The sequence below is a fragment of the Leopardus geoffroyi genome, chromosome B2 (assembly GCF_018350155.1).
Source record: "Leopardus geoffroyi isolate Oge1 chromosome B2, O.geoffroyi_Oge1_pat1.0, whole genome shotgun sequence".
Taxonomy (NCBI): Eukaryota; Metazoa; Chordata; class Mammalia; order Carnivora; family Felidae; genus Leopardus; species Leopardus geoffroyi.
Genome location: NC_059332.1, coordinates 49700785 through 49721555, shown reverse-complemented (window position 1 = coordinate 49721555; position 20771 = coordinate 49700785). Strand labels below are relative to the sequence as shown.

Sequence of the window (20771 nt, the reverse complement as noted above, 5' to 3'; positions counted from 1 at the left end):
GCTAAAGCAGTAAAGGGAGCCATATAGAATTGTCAGGACTGGAAGCCAATGAATATAGCCCTGCTAATCTTCTCCCAAAGGCTATGCGACCTTTTGCAAAGAACAGTGAAAACTTGGCTGACCACATTGCAAGGGCCAATCCTGAGCATGGCATTCTTCATTACATGCGGTTCTCTATCCTGCCAAGGAAATCAGAGCTGATGAAAATGATTTCTCCCAACTGCCATAGTGTGTGGCTCTGAGTCGGTGATTTTATTTCAGATATTCCCCCCACCCCACCCCCACCCCCACCCCCCCAGTCTCCATTGCCAGTTTGACAGTAATACTGGGCTAATTAAGGAATTAGCACGGGGCATCCATTTCAGAGAGGTGTGTGATTCTTTTCCTGCACCCTGAGAACATCTTTTGCCCATACTTTTGAGTTCATATTTTCTTTTTGTAATCAGGCAGAGACATTACAATTAAAATACCGTTAAAGTGATTCCGGCAAGTATTGCAATAAGCATGTTTTTTAATTAAAGGAAGAACGGGGGGATGCATAAGCAGCATCAGCTAAAGGGGAAATTTTCATTCGATATCTATTTTAATTGAAATGAAAAAAAAAAAAAAAACATCAGGAAAAGCAGCAGCAGCAGCAGCAGCAGCCCGTGCCTGTGTGTGTGTGGCTTGCTCCCAGGTTGCTAGGTTTAGGTGTTCTGTGCTTGATTAATTAGTAACCAGCCCGAGAGTCCATTCCCTTCGCCCCCAATCCTTAAAGCCTGATTTATGCCTCACATCCCCCATGAATATGTGAGGGCTCAGGCATCTATTTCCTGAGCTGCTAGTGGATAGGATTATGGAGCGTGCACTGAGCTCTTGGGGGCTCTCGTTTGCCAGCCAAATTGATTTTCCGCCTTTCTGGCCGGGGACAAGCCCACCTCGAAGGCTTCTAGGCTCTGCTCCAGTGGATCAGGCACAAGCCTAATCCGGATCTTGCCAACAAAGGAAGCTGTGTGCATCCCCAACACAGCTTTGGGCTGTGTCTGCCTTCCCCCAGTACTACTTTTCTCCCCTCTCTCTCTCTCACCTCCTCCTGATGCCCACCCCTACAGCAACACTGTCCGGTAGGGTGCAGTAATGGGCCCGATAGCTCAGCCAGCTCTTCTTACCCAGGCAGAGGAGGGGTCTGTCCACCCTGAATGGATAGTTTTCTACAATTCTCCAGGGAGAGAGAGAATTCCAGAGGCTTCCCTATGTATTTGAGTGTATAACTACAGGAAAGGTAACCAGATCCAGGCTGCTAAATGTTTTAAGGAATTATTTAAGGTTGACTCAAAAAACTGAATGGGGATTCATCAATATAAACAAGTAAATGGAATAATTTATATATACAAATTTAGGGAGTTCAGGCTTTGAGCAATGAATTATCTAGTTTGGGTTATAGATTGATGGAATTAATTGAGGTCCTCAGATGCCTACCTGGGCCTTGCCTCCATTCCCGTCTGACTTTCCCTCTGCTTAACCCTGGAGTCATTCTCACTGGATTCATTTTATCACCTGGCTTTCACCCACTAAGGGAGTGCACTCTTGCTCTGCACCCTTTCTCCCCCAAACCTTCTAAAGTTCACATAATGACATCTTTTCATCTACCACCTTCCTAGTTCTTAAAATTCTTTCTAGAGCTTATGTCACTAGGACCTTCCAAATCTTGTAATTCACCTAAGTTTTGTGACCCACACCGAAGAATCTTGCTACTTCCTCTCCTTAGTCTGGTTTTCAGATATTAATATTTGACAGTTTGTTTCTCTTATCTCTCTTCTGTTCTCCCTCTCCACAATCTCCCTGGGAGACCTCATTAATGTCTTCTTTTTTAAAAGTTTTTATTTATTTTTGAGAGAGAGAGAGAGAGAGAGAGAGAGAGAGAGAGAAAGTGTGTGAATGAGCCAGAGAGGGGCAGAGAGAGAGGGGTACAGAAGATCTGAAGTAGGCTATACATTGATAGCAGATAGCCCGGTCCTATGGGGCTTAAATTCACGAACTGCGAGGTCATGACCTGAGCTGAAGTTAGAAGTTGAACCTACTGTGCCATCCAGGCACCCTGGGAGACCTCATTCACTTCTGTAACTTCAACTCCTACTTATTCAACATGTATTTATTGACCACTTGCCAAGTTCCCTATGGACCAGCCACTGTTGTAGGTATAGGGGCTATGGTTGTGAATGAAATAGACCAAAATTCTTGCTCTCAGAGAGTTCATTTCTCTAAAGAAGGCAGTCAAGAATGTAAATTATAGTTTTTGTTCGATTTGCTAAGCAAATGGAGTGGGTGGAGAGGGAGTTTAGTGGCAGTCGGTGGGATTTGCACACAGTAAGGCAAAGGCCGTGAAGTAGGGAGAGTAAGAAGGTCAGTGCAACAGAGGACTGGGAGCCTGAAGGAGAGCAGAGTGAGACTGGGCCAGAGAGGACCAAGCCTGTAGGATTTGGTCAGCTTTGCCTCCAAGTGTGGTGGGAGCCATTGGAAACTCTGAGCAGAGAGGTGACATGACAAGGTTCACAGAAAAGAAAACAATTACACTTGATGCTGTTTTGAGAATAGACCCTGTGGTGCAGGTGGGGGTGGGGACAGAAGCAGGGAGCAGAATTGAGAGGCTGTTGCAATAATCTGGGGATGAGATGAGAGTGACTTAGACCCCAGCGATAGATGTGGAAGTGGTGAGAAGTGCTTAGATCGTGGGGATTTTCTGAAGGCAGGATGCACAAAATTTCTTGGAGAATTGGTTGTGAGAGTGAAAGTTGATGCTAGAATTTTCAGACTGAGCACCTGGAAGAATGGAGTTACCATTTGCGGCCTCGGCAAGGACTGTGGGATGATCTGTGGGACAAGGTGAGGAATTCATTGTTTTGAATGTGCTCAGTTGAGGAGCTTGTGAGACATCTAAGGAGAGATATTGAGTGGTAGTTGGGTATGTGAGTTTGAGCTGAGGGCAGAGGTGGGCCTTGGAGATACCAGTTTGGGAGTCATCAGCCGTTAGCCTGTGATGGTATTTAAATCGCTAGGACAGGGGCACCTGGGTGGCGCAGTCGGTTAAGCGTCCGACTTCAGCCAGGTCACGATCTCGCGGTTCGTGAGTTTGAGCCCCGCGTCAGGCTCTGGGCTGATGGCTCAGAGCCTGGAGCCTGTTTCCGGTTCTGTGTCTCCCTCTCTCTCTGCCCCTCCCCCGTTCGTGCTCTGTCTCTCTCTGTCCCAAAAATAAATAAACGTTGAAAAAAAAAATTAAATCGCTAGGACAAGGTGAGACAACCTTGTTCATAGAATGATAAGAAAAGTGGTAGAAGGACTGAGTGTTGAGATACTCTGCATGTCAGTAGTTGGGACAATCAGGAGGAGTCTGAGGAGGTTAGGAGGGGAGTCTTGGGGAGTAGGAGGAAAACCAGGAGAGCACAGTGTTGGCCCGTGAGGGGAAGGATTTTCCAGAAAGGAGTTACTTAGCCTATCATATACTGCTGGCCACTCAGGACAGGCGAGAACAGAGCATCGAGACTTGGATTCACCAGTCTGGATGCCATCATGACCTTCATAGCACCAGTTCTTACAGACTTGTCAGGCAAAGGCCTAGCTGGGAGGGGTCAAGGGAAGGGAGGCAAAGAATTGCAAATAGAAGGCGTAGCCAGTTCCTTTGGAGTCTTATTGTGTGGTAAAATATTTATACTCTAGATTCTTACCGTAAAGGGGAAAATAGCTAGAGCTGTGTAATTTTTTTTTTCAAAACACATACAACAAATCATTCCGCGGTTATTACAGAGGATGGCTAATTGTGGGGTTAGCGAAAAGCAGGTTTTGATGTACTTTGCAAACATGAGCTAGCTGCTAAAAGTCTCCTTGACTTCCCTTTAAAAGAAATAAAAGGGATGTTGAATGGAAAAGAGTGATTACATGTAAAAAGTTGTGTTCATTTATTTATTTTAGAGGGGAAGTAACAATAATGATGGTTGATTGATTTTTATAAAATTACCCAAGGTCACTTGTGGGACATACTCAGCTTTCATGAACAATCATAATAAGCAACTTAAGGGTCACAGCCACAGGCCGATTTCAGCCCTGCTCTTTATTTCAGTGCTCAGAAATGTGGTCAAGCTCTATAAAGTGGAGGAATAAAGTCCTCCCTGTGCCCTCCTATCTCAAGTCACTACGCTCCAAAGCAGCTCACTGGATGTTTGTTTTAAGCTAATAAAGTGTGAGGAGATAACACTTGGGGCCTTGGAACAGAGCTAGCTTGGGTATAAACCTTACATTCTTTCACACTGAGGAGCTTTCATTTTTGTTACCACTTTTAATTATTTCAATTAAAAAGAGATGAATTCCTCATCAAACTCTCTTCTTAATTTACCTAGATTTCCTTATACTTGCCACTGATAAGTAAGGAGGGAAGGCTTTTTAGCAGGGAGTAATGGTTATCATATTAATTAATTAGTCCTGTTTTTAGTACTCTTGCCAACACCAATCATTCATTTTCTCCCTTCATTAGCGTCATTATTAGCTCCCCTCAGTAAATGACGTTTCTAAATTTCTACCCATTTGTTTTTGTGTGTTTAATATTTCGCTTGATGGGATGAGGAACAAAGCCCAGGTTTATAAATTTACCCACTAATCCTTGTATTCTGCCTCAAATCCTGTTTTGCATGAGGCAAGGTATATCTACATTTACAAAATGGAAATAAAACATATATAAACAAGCCACAGGCAAACTTCACTTAGGTTAACACATGTTTTTCTTTAAATATAACTGTGATAATTCTAATTAGTAAAAAAGCGACCTGGGAGGGTTTGCAGATGTAGATTGAATATGAACTCTTCTGGAAGGTGGTCCTGGGTTCTAAGGCTTGCTCTGCTCATTCTGGGCTGAGAGAGACCACCTCTCCCACCTCTCACTCTCTGGACTGTGAAATATGATGCATGATACTGACTTCAGACTTATTTTGAAGGTCATTTCAGACAACACATCTAAAGATTTTGACATACAGTAGGGGCTTAATAAGTGTTAGCCTTAGCCATTGTTTTCCCTGCAGAATTATTTGAATTTCTGACTATGTATGTTGATACTCTTCCCAAGTGAAATGCCAAGTTCACTGCAGCATAGGCAGTATCAGGAAAACATGAGCTCTCTGTCTCCATCAGTGCCAAAGACACATCCAAATGCATTCTTGAAGATGTAGATATCCAATGTTTTAAAGCTGGAAAGAGTCTCGGGAATGCATGGTTCTGTCCTGCATGGGAATGATGAGAAAACAGATCATCCCCAGGCACTGAGTAGGACAGATTTGGAAACTGGGTAATCTAAGACCTAGCAATTTTATGGGACTTATTGAGGGTCATTGAGAGGCTAATAGGCAGAGTCTGCCCCCTGTTTCCACCACTTGCTCATCAAGGTCAGTTCAGATTTCCTGACTATTTATAATGGAGGAGTCATACCATGCAAATCCATGGTCCGCTAGTTGAAAATAATTAGTTGGGACATTAATGACATGTGACTGTGAATGGAAAAGTTTTAGTAAAGAGGTCACATTTCTTCTCTCTTGTTCACAGCAGCATTAATGACTATTATTGCATTTGTTTAAAAAAATTTTTTTTAATGTTTATTTATTTTTGAGAGACAGAGACAGAATGCGAGTGGGTTAGGGGCAGAGAGAGAGGGAGACACAGAAGCTAAAGCAGGCTCCAGGCTCTGAGCTGTCAGCACAGAGCCCAACGCGGGGCTCAAACCCAGGAACCATGAGATCATGACCTGAGCCGAAGTCGGATGCTCAACCGACTGAGCCACCCAGGCGCCCCACTATTATTGCATTTTTGATGATTATTCTTGTCATTGTGATGACAATGGAAGGGAAAATTAAAGTCAAAATTGCCAGTAGGTCCTCTGGAAGTCTGGAAGTCATGTGGTGCTGCCGTAGCATCAAGCCTGCACATCAATGGACATTTTCTTGCGTCTTGAATAGCTTACCTGAGCATGTATCACTGTACCATGCTTCACAAGGAAAGGGGGACCTGCCAATGGTGAGACGTTGGAAGGAGGGAGACCAGTAGTTCTAGAGTGATGGGGGAGGTGTGCAAATGAGTAGTGATGGCACCAGTGGGGCAAGTGCAGACAGTGAGTTTGACAAGAGCCACTTGATACCACTGCGTTGTCTAATAGGTGCCAGACCCGAGACTGGGGATCTGTAAGCTTCACTTAAAGAAATCCCATCATAATTCTCTGAGGGAAGAACTCTTATTGTGCACATTTTACCAAGGAAGAAACTGGGTACCCACATGGGGTGTGTTGTTCTAAATTGTGACTGAAAGGAGAGAACACTTTCAGAGGTAAAATCCACATAAACATCCTATGACTGTTGCTGATGGTGTGTAGTTTGGGTTTCAGGATATAAGCCTAGAAGGTTCAATGAAGAGGACTGAGGAAAATGGAAGAGCAATGTTAGAGCAGAAGGTCAGGGTTGAGATGGCTTCCATGTTTGAATATTGGGTCAAATGTTAACTGATCACTATCTCTGTGCTAGGATGGAAGTAAACAAAAATGACTAAGGGCATCTTAGCCTTTTTCTGCTCTCCCTCTCATCCCTCCAGTACATGTTTGAGTAAATACTTCCAGTTGTGATTTCTGGAAAACAACAATACAACTAAATAACTTGGCACATTGGATTTAGGACTAAATTTAGCAACTGAAGAGTTTTGGTCTTCACTGCCGCTCACTCACTGAGATTCTCCTTTATACAGGAGAAATTGTTTTGTAAAAAATTTTTTTTAATGTTTTTTTTTTTTTTGAGAGAGACAGTGTGAATAGGGGGGAGGGGCAGAGAGAGAGAGGGAGACACAGAATCTGAAGCAGTCTCTGGCCTGTCAGCACAGAGCCTGACGTGGGGCTTGAACCCTTGAGCAATGAGATCATGACCTGAGCTGAAGTCTGACCCTTAACCGACTGAATCACCCAGGTGCCCCCAGAAGAATCTGCTTTTTGAGCCATTTTCTGTGTATCCATAAACGAAATTCAGATACTTAATCCAGATTCTCTAAAATGATATAACCATTTATTAGTTTGCTCTACAATTATATATATTGAGTGCCACCTACCTATTTGTCACTGTTCTAGACAATGAAATACAGAGGCAAACAAAACATATTAGTGCCCTCATGAAGCATGCATTCTAGTGAGGGTGGGGGGGCAGACACTAAACACGTAAATATATAATGTGCCTGATGGTAAGTGTTATGAAAGAAAATGCATTTGAGTAAGGAGTGAGGGCATGCTATCTGTATAGCCTGGAGAGGAAGGCCTCAGTGAGGAGTTAACATTTGATTTGAAACAAGAGGGAGTGAGTCACAGGGATACCTGACAGAAGAATACAGCAGGTCAGAAAACAAGTAAGTCCTGCTGAGAACTGACCAGCAGGCCAGTGTGTTCAGGGCAGGTGAGTGAAGGGGTGAGTTGTAGATGATGATGCAGGGGAACTGGAGATGGGTGGTAAATCATGAAGGGCCTTTTGCAGCCCAGTATCAGGACTTTGACTTTCATTCTGAGTTAGGTGGCAAGCTGTTGTAGGATGTGGAAAAGAGGGCTCCTGATGTTTCCAGTATGAAATCAAACCTCTTACCACCTTGTTACAGGATAGAAGAGTCTTGTCCAGTACTTTTGCAAACCATATGCAGGAGGGAGATAGATTTAGTAACTCATTCAGGTTAAAGTGGTTATTTAGATGGGATGCTTTAATTATTTTGGCATTACAAGGAAAATTCTATATGAAATACAGATATTCTAAGTTCTTTTAAAGAAAAGTATTATAAAGATGAAAGCATGTTTTAATTTCTTAAGTATTTAATTCTCACAATTTAATTTTATTGTAAAATAATACTCCTACATCACAGAAAATTTGGTTATTGAAGAAAACATATCTGTATCAGTTAAGTTTATTTGATTGCTAACAATGGAAACCAACTTTCTTTTACAATAGGAAATTTAGGGAGAATATATTGGGTCATTTACAAGAACTGATAGAAAGTCTGGAAAATTAGGTGTAGAAACGATAGCTGTCAGGGCATTTTGAAGGGGCTTAGCAGGTGGGGGCCTCAGAAATAGAAACCTCTTCTCAGGCTCATTTAGATGCCGCCAATGGAATTACTAAAATCTAAGCATTTCTTGTCTTCTCTTCCATTGAGCTCCAGATTTTCATTTGAAGCATGGGTACATGGCTTAGACTACAGTAGGACAGGCTACTCTGACAATCCCACTCAACTCTGTTGAGTGGAGCAGAGCAATTTCTTAAGGAAATTAGTGTCTATTATCAAAAGTGAAGTAAAATGGATGTTGGCCAGGTAAAATGCTGCATACGTCATGATGGCAGCCATAATGACTAGGCAGTCCCTAGTGTCATAATTTGTATAATTTTCCCATATTTTCTTCTATTCCTATTTCTTATTCACTTGTTTCTAAACTTAATTTTATAGGCTGCTTTTATCTGTTGATTGATGGCCAAAATGGTGACTTTCTCATCCCTTATTTGACCAGTCCTAAATTGCTGGGCATTTAGGATATTGCCATGAAAAATAACATAGAGATGTGGTGAATAGTGATAGCCAGCCTCAACTGGCTTAGTGGTATAGTGCGTCTACCCCTGGGGGTCCAATCCATATTCTATTGTGCTTCTAGAAGAGAGAGCAAGATAAAATAAGTCTAAATTCCAGCAAATGTATATAAATAAAGAGGATTTCGTCAGACATTGGAACTGTCAAAAGGTGGTGAACCTTATCCTCCCAGGGACTGATAATCTTCTCTTTGGCCATTAGGAGGCAAGCTGATTTTCATGGATCCAGGACCCATTGAGCTCAGGGTACACTCCATCCTCATTTCTGATGGTGGGGAGCTCCGGATTGGATCCAAGGACAAGCCCTTCCAAGGCAAAGCCGAGATCAAACTCTACGGGAGTTCTCACTCTACCCCTTTCTTTCCATACGGTGTCAAGTTCCTGGCTGTGAGGAGTGGAACACTTTCCCTGCATGGTGAGTGAAGCAGTGGACCCAAAGAGATGAGGTAGAATGGTGTCTAGACCATGTGCTGGTGATGGGGCAATGGTAAAACCTCTTAAAAACCTTGGACCATCTGTTGCTGAGGCGACAAAGTTAATTACAGCATGGGCACTATTTCCTTAAGTAAGAAATGCTAGTGGCTATTATTCTTGTGGCAGACAGAATACATTTAGTCCCCAGTTATTTCCTCACTTACCAGTAGGAGGATTCGATAACCTCCACACACCGTCAGGTGACTTTCATGTCTCCCAGTGGTTGGACCACACTTCCCTGTCCTACTGGGACATGGGGCTTAGCCATGGACCTGCTTTGGTCAAGGAATGTGAGTGGAAGTAGTATACTGCATGGCCAAGTAGAAGTTTTAAGAGCTGTTACAATGCTTTGGCCATTTTGCCCTTTTTCCTCTGCTTGAGAAGAGGCTGTCCCAAGTAGGATTGGCTCCTTCAGTTTGGGAATCAAAATGAAGACAGTAGGGGCAGAGCTGAGGTCCACCTATTGCCGACATCAGCGTGAACAGGGAATAATCTTTGTCATGGTAAGCCATTGAGATTTGTGTTAGTAACTGCAGCAAAGTATAAAATGATGAGCTTTAAATATCTCTCTCTGGATTCTTATGTACTTTTGGTTACATAGCATGAGCCAAAGGAAATAAAAATGCAGGCTCAATCTCCAGAAAACATGATGTCACCTACATGGGCATTCCTATACTGGCATAACACACTAGAACCCCATTACCTATCATAGAATAATTACTCTAGACATGGATGTGTGCATATGCTGAGGACTCTGCCATTTTGCTCTGTCAAGATTCTGTTATACAGTAGTCATCTTTATCTGTGGAAGATAGGTTCCAAGACCCCCAGTGGATGCCCGAAATCATGGACAGCACAAAACCCATATACATACCATGTTTTCTCCTATACATACACACCCATGATAAAGTTTAATTTATAAATTAGGCACAATAAGAGAGAAACAGCAATAACTAAAAATAAAACCGCTATAACAATATATGATAGTAAAAGTTATGTGAATATGGTCTCTCTCTCTCTCAAAATATCTTACTTTACTATACTCACCCTTCTTGTGATCACGTGAGATAATAAAATGCCTACCTAATGACATGAAGTGAGGTGAATGAGGTAGGCACTGCGACCCAGTGTTAGGCAAATATTGATCTTCTGACATATAGTCATCTATATGAGGATCATCTGCTTTGAGACTGCAGTTGACTACGGGTAACTGAAACCATAGAAAGCAAAACTATGGGTAAGGAGGGACTAGTATCATCTATGGGCTTCAGTCATTGTTTACTGAAAAGCACTCTTTTGGCTCTTTTAGCTTTCTATGATAGGAAGTGAAATCTTTTCATCAAGCATTTCATCTTTGGACCAGCCAGACTGCTGCACACTGGGAATGTATTTTGTAAGGCTTAAAAAACCTATAACTATCTGGAGAGAAATTCAAAATGTCTACAATATTGATTCTTAAGTTCTAATTTGTGGAGGACTCTTCTTTCCTATCTTCATCAGCAAGAACTTACATCGATGTTGTATCCCAGCATCCACCAAGGTTTTCTATCTATTCAAACATCAGCCATGGTCTTCAATGTTAGCTCCAGTCCAACAGCCACTTACGTCATCAATACAATGTGCTGCTGTTTAGCACTGAAAAAACACAGGTGGAGAGTGCAAGCAGGCACAGAACAGTATTTTCTGTAGATCATCTGAAGGACTCTGAAGCATCACGGGTGTCCTCTGATTTGAAAGCCACTGTCCTGTAAAATGCAGACCCACAACTCTTGCTAGAAATGGAAATTCAAACGCAGAAGTGTGAGGACTCCTAATTCTTTTCCTTGGCTTCTTTAATTCCAACCCTTTCCATGCTCATGTTCTATTATGAAGGATCAGCATAACAGCTCATAAGTATACTTTATGTATGTGCACTCTCAATGTACCCTGTACTCCTAAGCCTTTGTGTTTAAATAATTGTCAAATTAAGAAAATCGTTAGTGCCATTGCTGACCATCAATCAATTATGGGGCAACCAAAGCAGAGTAGATGCTTCTAAAATATGTTGACAATTCTGAAGTTTACAAAACAATGTTGCTACTTTAGCCCTGTGATGTTACTGGACATTGAGAAGGCAGACACCTCCTCTCCTTCCCTTCTCTCCTTCTGTTTCTCTGGCCCCCCGCCCCCCAACCTCCTACTCTTCTCCTTTCCTGCATTTCCAGGGTTAGGTTGCTGTACTCATTTCCCCAGAGTCCTGCCAGTTTGGGAGTAACTAGGACCTCTCATAAGCCACAAAGCTTTCGAAGTGAACACAAGGTATTTTTCCTCTCTGAAATGTTATTGCCTCATTTCATTCATGTGAAGGAAACCCTGCACGGGAGAGAGCGCAGTCACCAGGTAAGGGCTCCCTTCTCTAGGTCTCTGTCAGGGAACCCCCAGCCCAGCCTGCAGCTCATCAGCCCTCCCCTGTCTCCCTCTCCTGCACACCTGAGGTCTTAGATTCCCCTCTGGCAGGGCAGTATAGTAAGGCTAAAATCGTTACATAATTTCACTGGCCTTTTCCCAGGGCCTGCCATGGGTCTGATGACCCTAGGGCTTTAAGGGAAAACTAATTTTCTTTTGCTGTCACGTATGCAAAACAGCGAGCAACCTGATTCACTGCTTTGCATCCAAAGTCCCTAATGACCCGGTGCTCATTCAGCTTCCTGGTGTGATGTCGTGAGATTCACCACCTTGTGCACAAAAGATTTGTCTGGGACATTTTTTTTTTTTTACAAAATCCAGGTTTCTGGGCCTCACCCCCAGAGTCTGACTTGGAGGGCCTGAGTGGACCCAGAAACGTGCATTTAAGTGGGCCCCTGAGGCGATTTGATTCAGGTTGCCCACTGATTACTCTTGGAGAGATGCTGTTTTTAGTGGTTAATAGTTTTGGAATCAGAAACCCATCCAGTTCTGCCATTTATCAGCTATGACATTGGGCAAATTAAGCTCCATGAAACCAGGAAAACATGGTCCCTACCTCATAGCCCTACTGCTTATGAACTACTCTGAGGTATTTGGCACACAATAACACTCAAGCAAAAATTAGTTATGGCTATTTTATTATATCCCTCCCCCGCCCCAAACACTCAGTACCCAGTGCCAATTATCTCATGTTTTCTTGTAGGGGGGAAGGGGAGAGGGGCTTCTATTTAAAAATTTGGCATGGAGCCTAGAGATTTTTCTCCTTATTAATTTTCTTGTCTGCCACTCCTGATCAGAGCAGGAGAGAGGTTTTAGCTTGGGAAATCATGAGGTAGCAACATTCTCAGGCATCTTCTGTTCTGTTCCCACTGCCCAGCGAACACCTTTTGATGTCAATCTTTGGTGGTGCAGCTCCTCCCCGGGGGTGGAAAACCACCCTTCCTGGGTGTGGTTACAAGAAAGTCTTCTGGAAGCCATTTGCGTGGGCCCCAGAATAGCCAGAAGCAGAGCACTGTCCAGCAAGGAGACCTCTTGCAGGCATTTTATTCCTAACTTCCAACAGTGAGAGGACTGACTGATGGGTACTAATTTAACTCCAGCTCTGGTCCCAGAGAATCACACAAATGGCCTGCATGTTAGTGCTTTCCCACCTTCTGTCTCCTATCTATTCTTCATTGCTGCCCCTGGAACCCTTCTGCTCCAGCTGATTTTTATCGTGGTTTCATATCGCTAAGCAAACAGGTTTTGCTGTTCAGCTGTCATGAGGAAAGATGGAGTTGAAAGCCCGTTGCATGTTTTTCTTTTAATGTAGGAAAACCCTCACATGCTCATACACACACACACACACACACACACACACACACACACACACGCACGCACACACACACACACAGCCATCTTTCTCTTTCTTGGGGTTTGGGAGTGGATTGAGGGCTATTCCAAATCTCTGATGGGGTTCAGATTGCTTAGTCAATTCTGTCACCTGCTCCCTCTGGTAACGTGACAAAAAGGGTCTCAGGATTCCTCCCAAGTGACAGTCTTAGGGTTGGGTGGCTGTAGTCGATAAGGAAATTTCACTCTTGCCTTTTTCTTTTCCCACTCTGTCTGCCAATCCAGGTTCACTACCCCAATCCCAGTGCCAATCACCTGTCACTTTTCAAGGGGGCCGCTGTCAGCCTGGGCAACTTGAATTTTTGACAATGTAATTACGGCCCTTGCTTCCACAGTGGGAGTCTGAACAGGATGGTGGGGCTTTTATTGATTGTTCAGCAGGGAAATTTATCAATGTCTCTCACTTCATTTCCAGTTCCTCCCTGAGAAATTTGGCTGACAGTTTCTTAGGAGAAAAAGCAGTCTTACGGCCTTGAATGGACTTCTGTCTTTGTCCTTTTCAAGAAATTACAAGATACAGGCATTAAATATACATGGAAGTTTCCGAGAAAAGTGGGTATGTGGGAGTACAATTGAGGAAAACACTAAGGCAATTGTTAGGAACATAAGAATTTGGTAGGAACAAATAAGAAAAGAGAACTAATATAAATAAGCAAGTTTAGATATGTTTTATTTTCCTTCTAAAGGCACCAAGTATATTTAAATTCCATGCTGTTTATAAGTACTATATCATGGGCACTATTTTAGTTGCTGAAGGGCATCAGGCTGTCTTGAAGCATGGTATCGTGTGCGTGGAATAGACGTGAATGTAGGAGAGTGTTCCTGGTTCTCATCCTATGCTCCACAAAATCCAGATATTTCTTGGAGGAGCCTCAGGGATTCCCCAGACAATGAAGTATTTGGGGGTCTGGCAGTAAAGGTTTAAATTGCTCAAGTAATGCATTCATTGCTTATCTCTATATATGTGTTCAAAGTAATATTTCATTTGAAGCAAGGGTTCCATTGCTAAAATAGTGGTTAAAAACACATATGAGCGCATCCTTTAAACCGTGGCATGTAGATCCTTTGGAGGAGTTTAGGGCTCCTCTTTGTATGATTCCTTCTTTCCCCAAGACTGATAGAGCTTGGGGACTGTTCCTACTACTCTGTGATGTAGTATGAAACTTTCCAGAGCCTATCTCCTCTTAGAACAGTCCCTCCAACAATGTATTTTCAGATCTCTGCTCTTTTGTCACCTGACCAGCCACTCTCAGTTGGGTCTCCCTCTATATCAATACCATCCCCTCTTGCCCCTGCTTTTTACCTATTTCTTCTAGATCATGAGTCTTCCCCATTTTTCTTTTCTGTCTCTCTTTCCTTTGGGCTGGAATATAAACCATAGCAGTGGCATGGTATTTTGGTATGTAGCTTTACTACTCTTAAATTACTTGATTTTAAGGGACAGAACCCCAGTGCAAACAAACTTAGAACAAAGGATTTAGGAGTTCTTGGTCAAGCCACAAGGTGGATAGGTAGGCAAGAGACCTCAGGTGTGACTGTCTCCATGGTCCCCATGCTGTCAGGACTCACTCATAGTCCTTAAGTCTGAGTCTCTGTGCACGTTATACTTCACTTGCTCCTATATGGCTACTGCATTTTCTGGTTTCAAGTGGACTTTGGTTTTCCACCACCAAAGAAAAGAGCTCTGCAAGCAGATGATCCCACTTCTGATGTGTCCTCAAAAGGCAAATAGTAGCCTAATGACATGTCACAATGCCTACATCATTCACCTCATTTCATCTCATGATATAGACATTTTATCATACCACATCATCACAAGAAGAAGAAGGGTGAGTACAAGAAAACATTTTGAGAGAGAGTGGGACCACTTTCCCTATTATTAGGATTGTTTTATTTTATTATTAGTTACTGTTGTTAATCTCTTACTGTGCCTGATTTATAAATTAAACTTTATCATAGGTATGTACGTGTAGGAAAAACCATAGGATACTAGCATTTGGCACTATCTGTGGCTTAGGCAACCACTGGTGGTCTTGGAATATATCCTCAATGGACATAGGGGAACTATTGTAAATGCTATAGTTTTTCTTCCACCTTTTCAAGGATCTTGGATTTTCTCAATATTGAAGAGTTTATTTGTCTTCCCCTAGCACTTTTTACCACAAACTGTTACCTGAGATTTCATGGGAATCTGGAGCTGGTGTGGTGTGTAAATTGGCCATAGGTTTTTGCAAATGGTACATTTTTAGTTATGGTTGAGAGACTTGAACCTTTAGAAATCTGACTCAGAACAGACTTTATTTTTCTCTAATCACTTTCTTAATCCGTGTTCTGATGGGTCTTTTTTTCCTCTTTCCTTAATCCAAAACACCTGGGACATCATAGCTTTCCAGTTGATTTAAGGTTATTAATAAAGGCCAGTTCCAGGGTTCCTGGGTGACTCAGTCAGTTAAGTGTCCAGCTTGGCCCAGGTCATGATTTCGTGGTTCATGAGTTCAAACCTTGCATCGGGCTCTGTGCTGAGAGCTTGGAGCCTGCTTTGGATTCTGTGTGTCCTCCTTTATCTCTACCCCTTTCCTGCTCACATTCTGTCTCTCTCGCAAAAATGAATAAACATTAAAAAATTTTTTTTAATTAAAAAAAAAAAGGCCAGTTCCCACTCATTCAGTTCTCATGCAATCCTCCCTTCCATTCTCCTTCTAGAGGCTCTGTCCTGAGGCATATTTGAGTGGCAAGGGTTTGCCCTGCTCCTTTGCTTTTCCTCCTATCCTTTTTATTTTATATTTTCTTGGTGCTAGGACAGGTTGAAGAGGTAAGGCAAGAAGGCTCACAAGCTTTTTACCGTGCTCTGTGGTTGTAGCCTCTGTTAGGTGTGGCTGCCTCCCTGGATAATACTGGCTGACTGTTGATTCTTTCTCCAAAGATTTCTGCACAAGATCGTTGGAGCCTTGTGGGAGACCTCCCACTGTTTACAGTGTGGAGGCCACCTCCCCCCCCCCCCCCGAGTTTACAATGCTCTTAGGTTCCACCTTGGGGCCCATTTTGGGTAGAGTACCGGAGCGTTGGCTCAAGGCAAGCTACCTTCCCCAGAATCCACTTGATCCAGGAGAACGTTACAAATTTGTCCACACCAACGATGTTCTACTCACCACCCCTTTCCCTGCTCCAGCTCTCCTTTTCCAAATTATCCTTTCCCCTGTTAAATAGGCATGGGCAACGCAGCAAATGTGCTGCATGTGCAGACATCCAACCTGGGGAAGGAAGCCATGCTATTCTTCTTGCAGATAACCCTATGATTGCTACTTTTGAAGCCCTTTTTCTTTAAGTGGAGAGAAGTACCTCTATGGAAAGGAGAGGAAAAGGCCATGGCCAGTTTACCCAGGCTGATGACTCACCCCTATTTCTGGGAATTCCTTTGAATGTCCTCTTTTTGTTGCTCATGTAGCCTGGGGTGGGGTCTGTCCAGAGATAGTTCAGATGACAGAATTAGATTAGTCTCCTTTTTGTAAGCCCCAAGGAAGTGTCTGCTTCCTTACTTCATGGCTCACTTACATTGTGAGGTGCTATCATCTCTTTGTTTCCTGCTTGCACCTTCTTGGTTGGTTTAGGCAAGCAGAAATCCTGCTTGAGAAGTTGCTACATTTGCACCCATATGAAAGGGTACGCCAAAGGATGTTGGGGTGAAGGGGAGGGCAACTGTGTTGATTTTTGAGTTTTTGTTTGTGTGTTTTGCTGTAATTCATTTGGGTACAGGGATGGGAAAGAAGTAAGATCGAATTGAGGGGAGAAATGGAGGAAGACTGATGGGGAAAATTTAACATCTGTTCATTGCCTTCTATAATCTTTATTTATATTTTATTTATTTCTTAATTTTTTTAATGTTTATATATTTTTGGGAGAGAGAAAGAGAGAGACAGAGCATGAGCAGGCGGAGGGCAAAGAGAGAGGGAGACCCAGTATCCGAACCAGGCTCTTGACTCTGAGCTGTCAGCATGGAGCCCGACACAAGGCTCAAACTCACAAACTGCGAGATCATGACCTGACTGAAGTCAGCTGCTTAACCAACTGAGCCATGCAGGTGCCCCTATAATCTTAAATTCAAACAACTTCAATACAGCATTGGGGTTCTGGCCGTCTGGCATGTCGTGGTAGATCATCATTATGCAGTCAAGTTTATATTATAGTGTGAACACTGTAATTCCTTGATCTGGACAAGAGTGACCTTGGAATAGTCTATACTAAAGGGTTCCTTAAATTAAGAGTATAACCCACACTTTAAGGAACTTGTTTAAACACGTTAAAGTGAACGTGCTGTTTTTAAGGTTTTTAGGATTTTAGGTATTTACATGTAAATGCACACTGCTAATTAGTAATGAGTTTTGGCTATTCAATAATCCAAGTACAGCAGGAATCCCACTTAGAAACACATTGTAAGCTACTTTAAGTTTCTATATATACCTGAAAGTGTTGGCATTAGTCAGGTGTTTTTTGGTTGCAAGTGACAGAAAACTCAATTCAGACAAAAGATAAGGGCATTTATTGCCTCATATAACTGGCAAAAATAAAACAAACTTGAGGCACAGCTGCGTCCAGGTGCTCCAATGAAGTCATCAGGCCTTTGTTTCTCTGCAACTCTAGGCTCTGCTTTCCTTTGAGTTGGCTTCATTTTCAGTCAGGTTCTCCCCTCCTAGAGGCAGAAATGGGTCTCTGCAGCTCCATGTGGAAGAGTGATTCTTTTCCAATAGCCATTTGACTCCTGAGCAAATTCCAACATTTACTCCTGTCAGTGTTCACATTTCTCCGTCTGTTTTCTCCCCCGTAGCTTTTAACACTAATATATTATATACAATTTATTTATCATATTTATTTTACTTGTTCTAGAATCTTCCTTAGTAGAATGTATATATCATGATTGCAGGGATTTTCCTGTTTTTTTTGTTTTGTTTTGTTTTTTTAATTTTTTTCATTTATAACATTCCTATTGCCTTCAACAGTGCCTGGATTCATAGTAGGCTTTTAAGAAATATATGTTGTGTGAGCAACTGGATGAAAGCTTGAATAAAACCTCAGAATTAACTTTGGCCCTGTTTGGGTCATAAGCCTGTCACAAAAACTGTTGCTATGACCAGGGTAGAGGTATTCTTTTGGCCAAGAGGGAGCAAGGGTGTAGACAACCACCCAGACTATGTTGTCTTAGGTTGAGGGAGGATAGTTTATTAACATTAAAGCTGTGTGTGTTATGTAGCCAGGATAAGAGAATGGGTAGGTAAAGATAATAGCTTGTCTATTTTTTAAACATATGACAATCTAACATTTTTACTACTCTTACTAATTTGGAATTCCAAATTAATAAGTTTTTACCGGATACTAATATATTCAAATTTATTTAGTTTGGCTAGAAAAAAAAAGAAATGCTAACAAACCATCAGTCACTTCACTAAGCAAAACCAAAGCCACATTTGATAGAAACACAAAAATAGAAAATTTAGAATTAAGGAATATATAATAATGTTGTGATATTTTCTAGATTTGATTATGTCTAGAAAGTGTTAGTAAAAGAAGGAGGTTGATTTTAAGACAGTTTTCAGTTTTAGGGGATTCGAGACCATATGAATCTTGATCTGGACTGGCCACTCTTTTGTATAAATGTGTACATACAGGGCAATGGGCAGCAAAGGTTATCAATCTTGAGCATAGCTGGTCCTTGAACAATGCAGGGGTTAGGGGAATTGACACCCTGCACAGTTGAAAATCCACATATAACTTTTGACCCCCCCACCAAACTTACCTTTAATTGCCTACTGTTGACTGGAAGGAAACCTTACTGATAACATAAACAGTCAATTAGCACTTATTTCCTGTGTCACATGTATTATATACTGTGTTCTTATAATAAAGGGAGGTAGAGAAAACAAAATGTTATTAAGAAAATCATAAGAGAAAATACACTTACAGTCCTGTGGTAGACCCATATAAGTGGACCTGTGCAGTTCAAACCCCCTGTTGTTCAAGGCTCAACTATAGGACTTGGCTGAAGCCAAAACGAGAAAGGAACCTCATTATTATTCTAAGAAAGCTAAGATGGTGTTTATTGTTTTCCAGTAATCCATCAGCCAGAGACCTGGCTGTCATTCTTGATTTCCCCTTTTCTATAATTCCCCATATTGTATCTGTCACCAAGTCCTCATTTTAATTCTTAGATAAATCCTGAACCCATTTACCATTTACTTCTCCCCCGCCTCCCCTTACTATCACCTTTGTTCACGATACCACCAATTGGTGTGTGGGCTTACAGTTTAAGCTTTCTGGTTTATCTATTGGTTGCCATTTTTGGCCCTGTCCAGTTCATTCTTTACCCTGGAACCAGGCTGATGTATATTTTTTTATTTATTTATATTTGATAGAGAGAGTGCTCAGGTGCACATGTGAACAGGGAAGAGGCAGAGAGAGAGAGAGAGAGAGGGAAAGAGAGAATACCAAGCAGGCTCCATGCTGTCATCAGAGAGCCCCGTGGGGCTTGATCTCACAAACTGTGAGATCATGACCTGAGCCAATACCAAGAGTTGGATGCCTAACTGACTGAGCCACACAGGCACCCCACCAAGGTGATCTTTTAAAAACACAGATCTGTTTATATCATGCTGCTGCTCAAAGCCCTCTGGTGGCTTCCCATTGTTCCTAGGATAAAGTCCATAATTTCTAACATGGTTACAGTATTCTATATGATATAGTTCCTGCCTACTCCTTCTGCCTTGTTTTCCAGCTCCCCTCCTACTCCTCTCGCCTCACTGCAGTGCTCCAGACTTGGTAACCTTCTTTTAGTTTATTAAATAGTTAATAATAGTCTTGACATATTTTACATTTTTTAGTATCAAAAGAAATTCAACATTGCTAAGTAAATGGAATGCTACGTGGGCCAGAGCTTGTGATTTTTCCTTCAAAGAGAATTCTTCCATATATATCATCAAAGCAGTACTATTAATAGTATTGCTTTCAGCCTGGTCATGGAGGAAGAGTATCGTTGAATTGGGCATTATGTTCGGTATTTGTTAAAATTGGATTTTACCTAGATCCTGGCACTTTATAATTTTCAAAACTGCTTCCTGTTCTTTCCTCTCATTCAACTCTCATAACAACTCTGTGAAGTAGCAAAGACTGGGATCATTCCTTTCATCTTACAGATAATTAAACTGGGGCCCAGAAGGGGAGGTAGCAAACATTCATTCCATCTGCTTCATACACGTAAGACACACATGGGCTCGCTTCTAATTTGCATACACATACCAGGTGTTTACCAGTGGCAGAAAGATGGACAGAAGATATTCCTTTCAGGCTTCTGGAACTGTCTTCTCAATTTTAATTTTTCAGGTTATGTTGGGATTCCAAGTGGGGACTTACCTCTTTTGGCTCCCTTTGTAGTATTCTTGATGGGGACATAAAGAACCTGTTTCTTTCCCAGTTATTTACCTTCAGTATTTTTATGATGTTTTCTGATCTGTATAGTAGCAATTCTACAATTTTTAAAAATGGTTTCTACCTTTGATGTCACACTTAGAAAACTCTTTCCTCTATAGATGATATAAAAATTTACATACATGTTTCCTGGTGTATGTATGTATGTATGTCTGTATGTCTGTATGTATGTATGTATTTATCTATCCATTCACATTAGTGTCTTTAATCCAGGGTTAGCAAACTATGGCCCATGGTTCAAATCTGTTTTTGTAAACAAATTTTTATTGAAGCACAGCCATGCCCATCTGTGTGTTTAGGTATTATCTATGGCTCTGTCATGTTGCAATGGCAACAGAGACTGCCTGGTCTGTAAACCTGAAACAATTTACTATCTGG

At 42.0% G+C, this 20771-nt stretch overlaps 1 protein-coding gene across 2 annotated transcripts in view; it reads left to right on the top strand.

Moving 5' to 3' along the window:
* Positions 1-20771, top strand: part of PKHD1 (PKHD1 ciliary IPT domain containing fibrocystin/polyductin) — a 494443-nt gene that overhangs the window by 168349 nt on the left and 305323 nt on the right. For both annotated transcript variants that reach the window (XM_045498517.1, XM_045498518.1), the window contains exon 37: positions 8812-9024. In XM_045498517.1, the coding sequence (XP_045354473.1) occupies positions 8812-9024 (213 nt within the window). The remainder of the gene's footprint in view (positions 1-8811; positions 9025-20771) is intronic.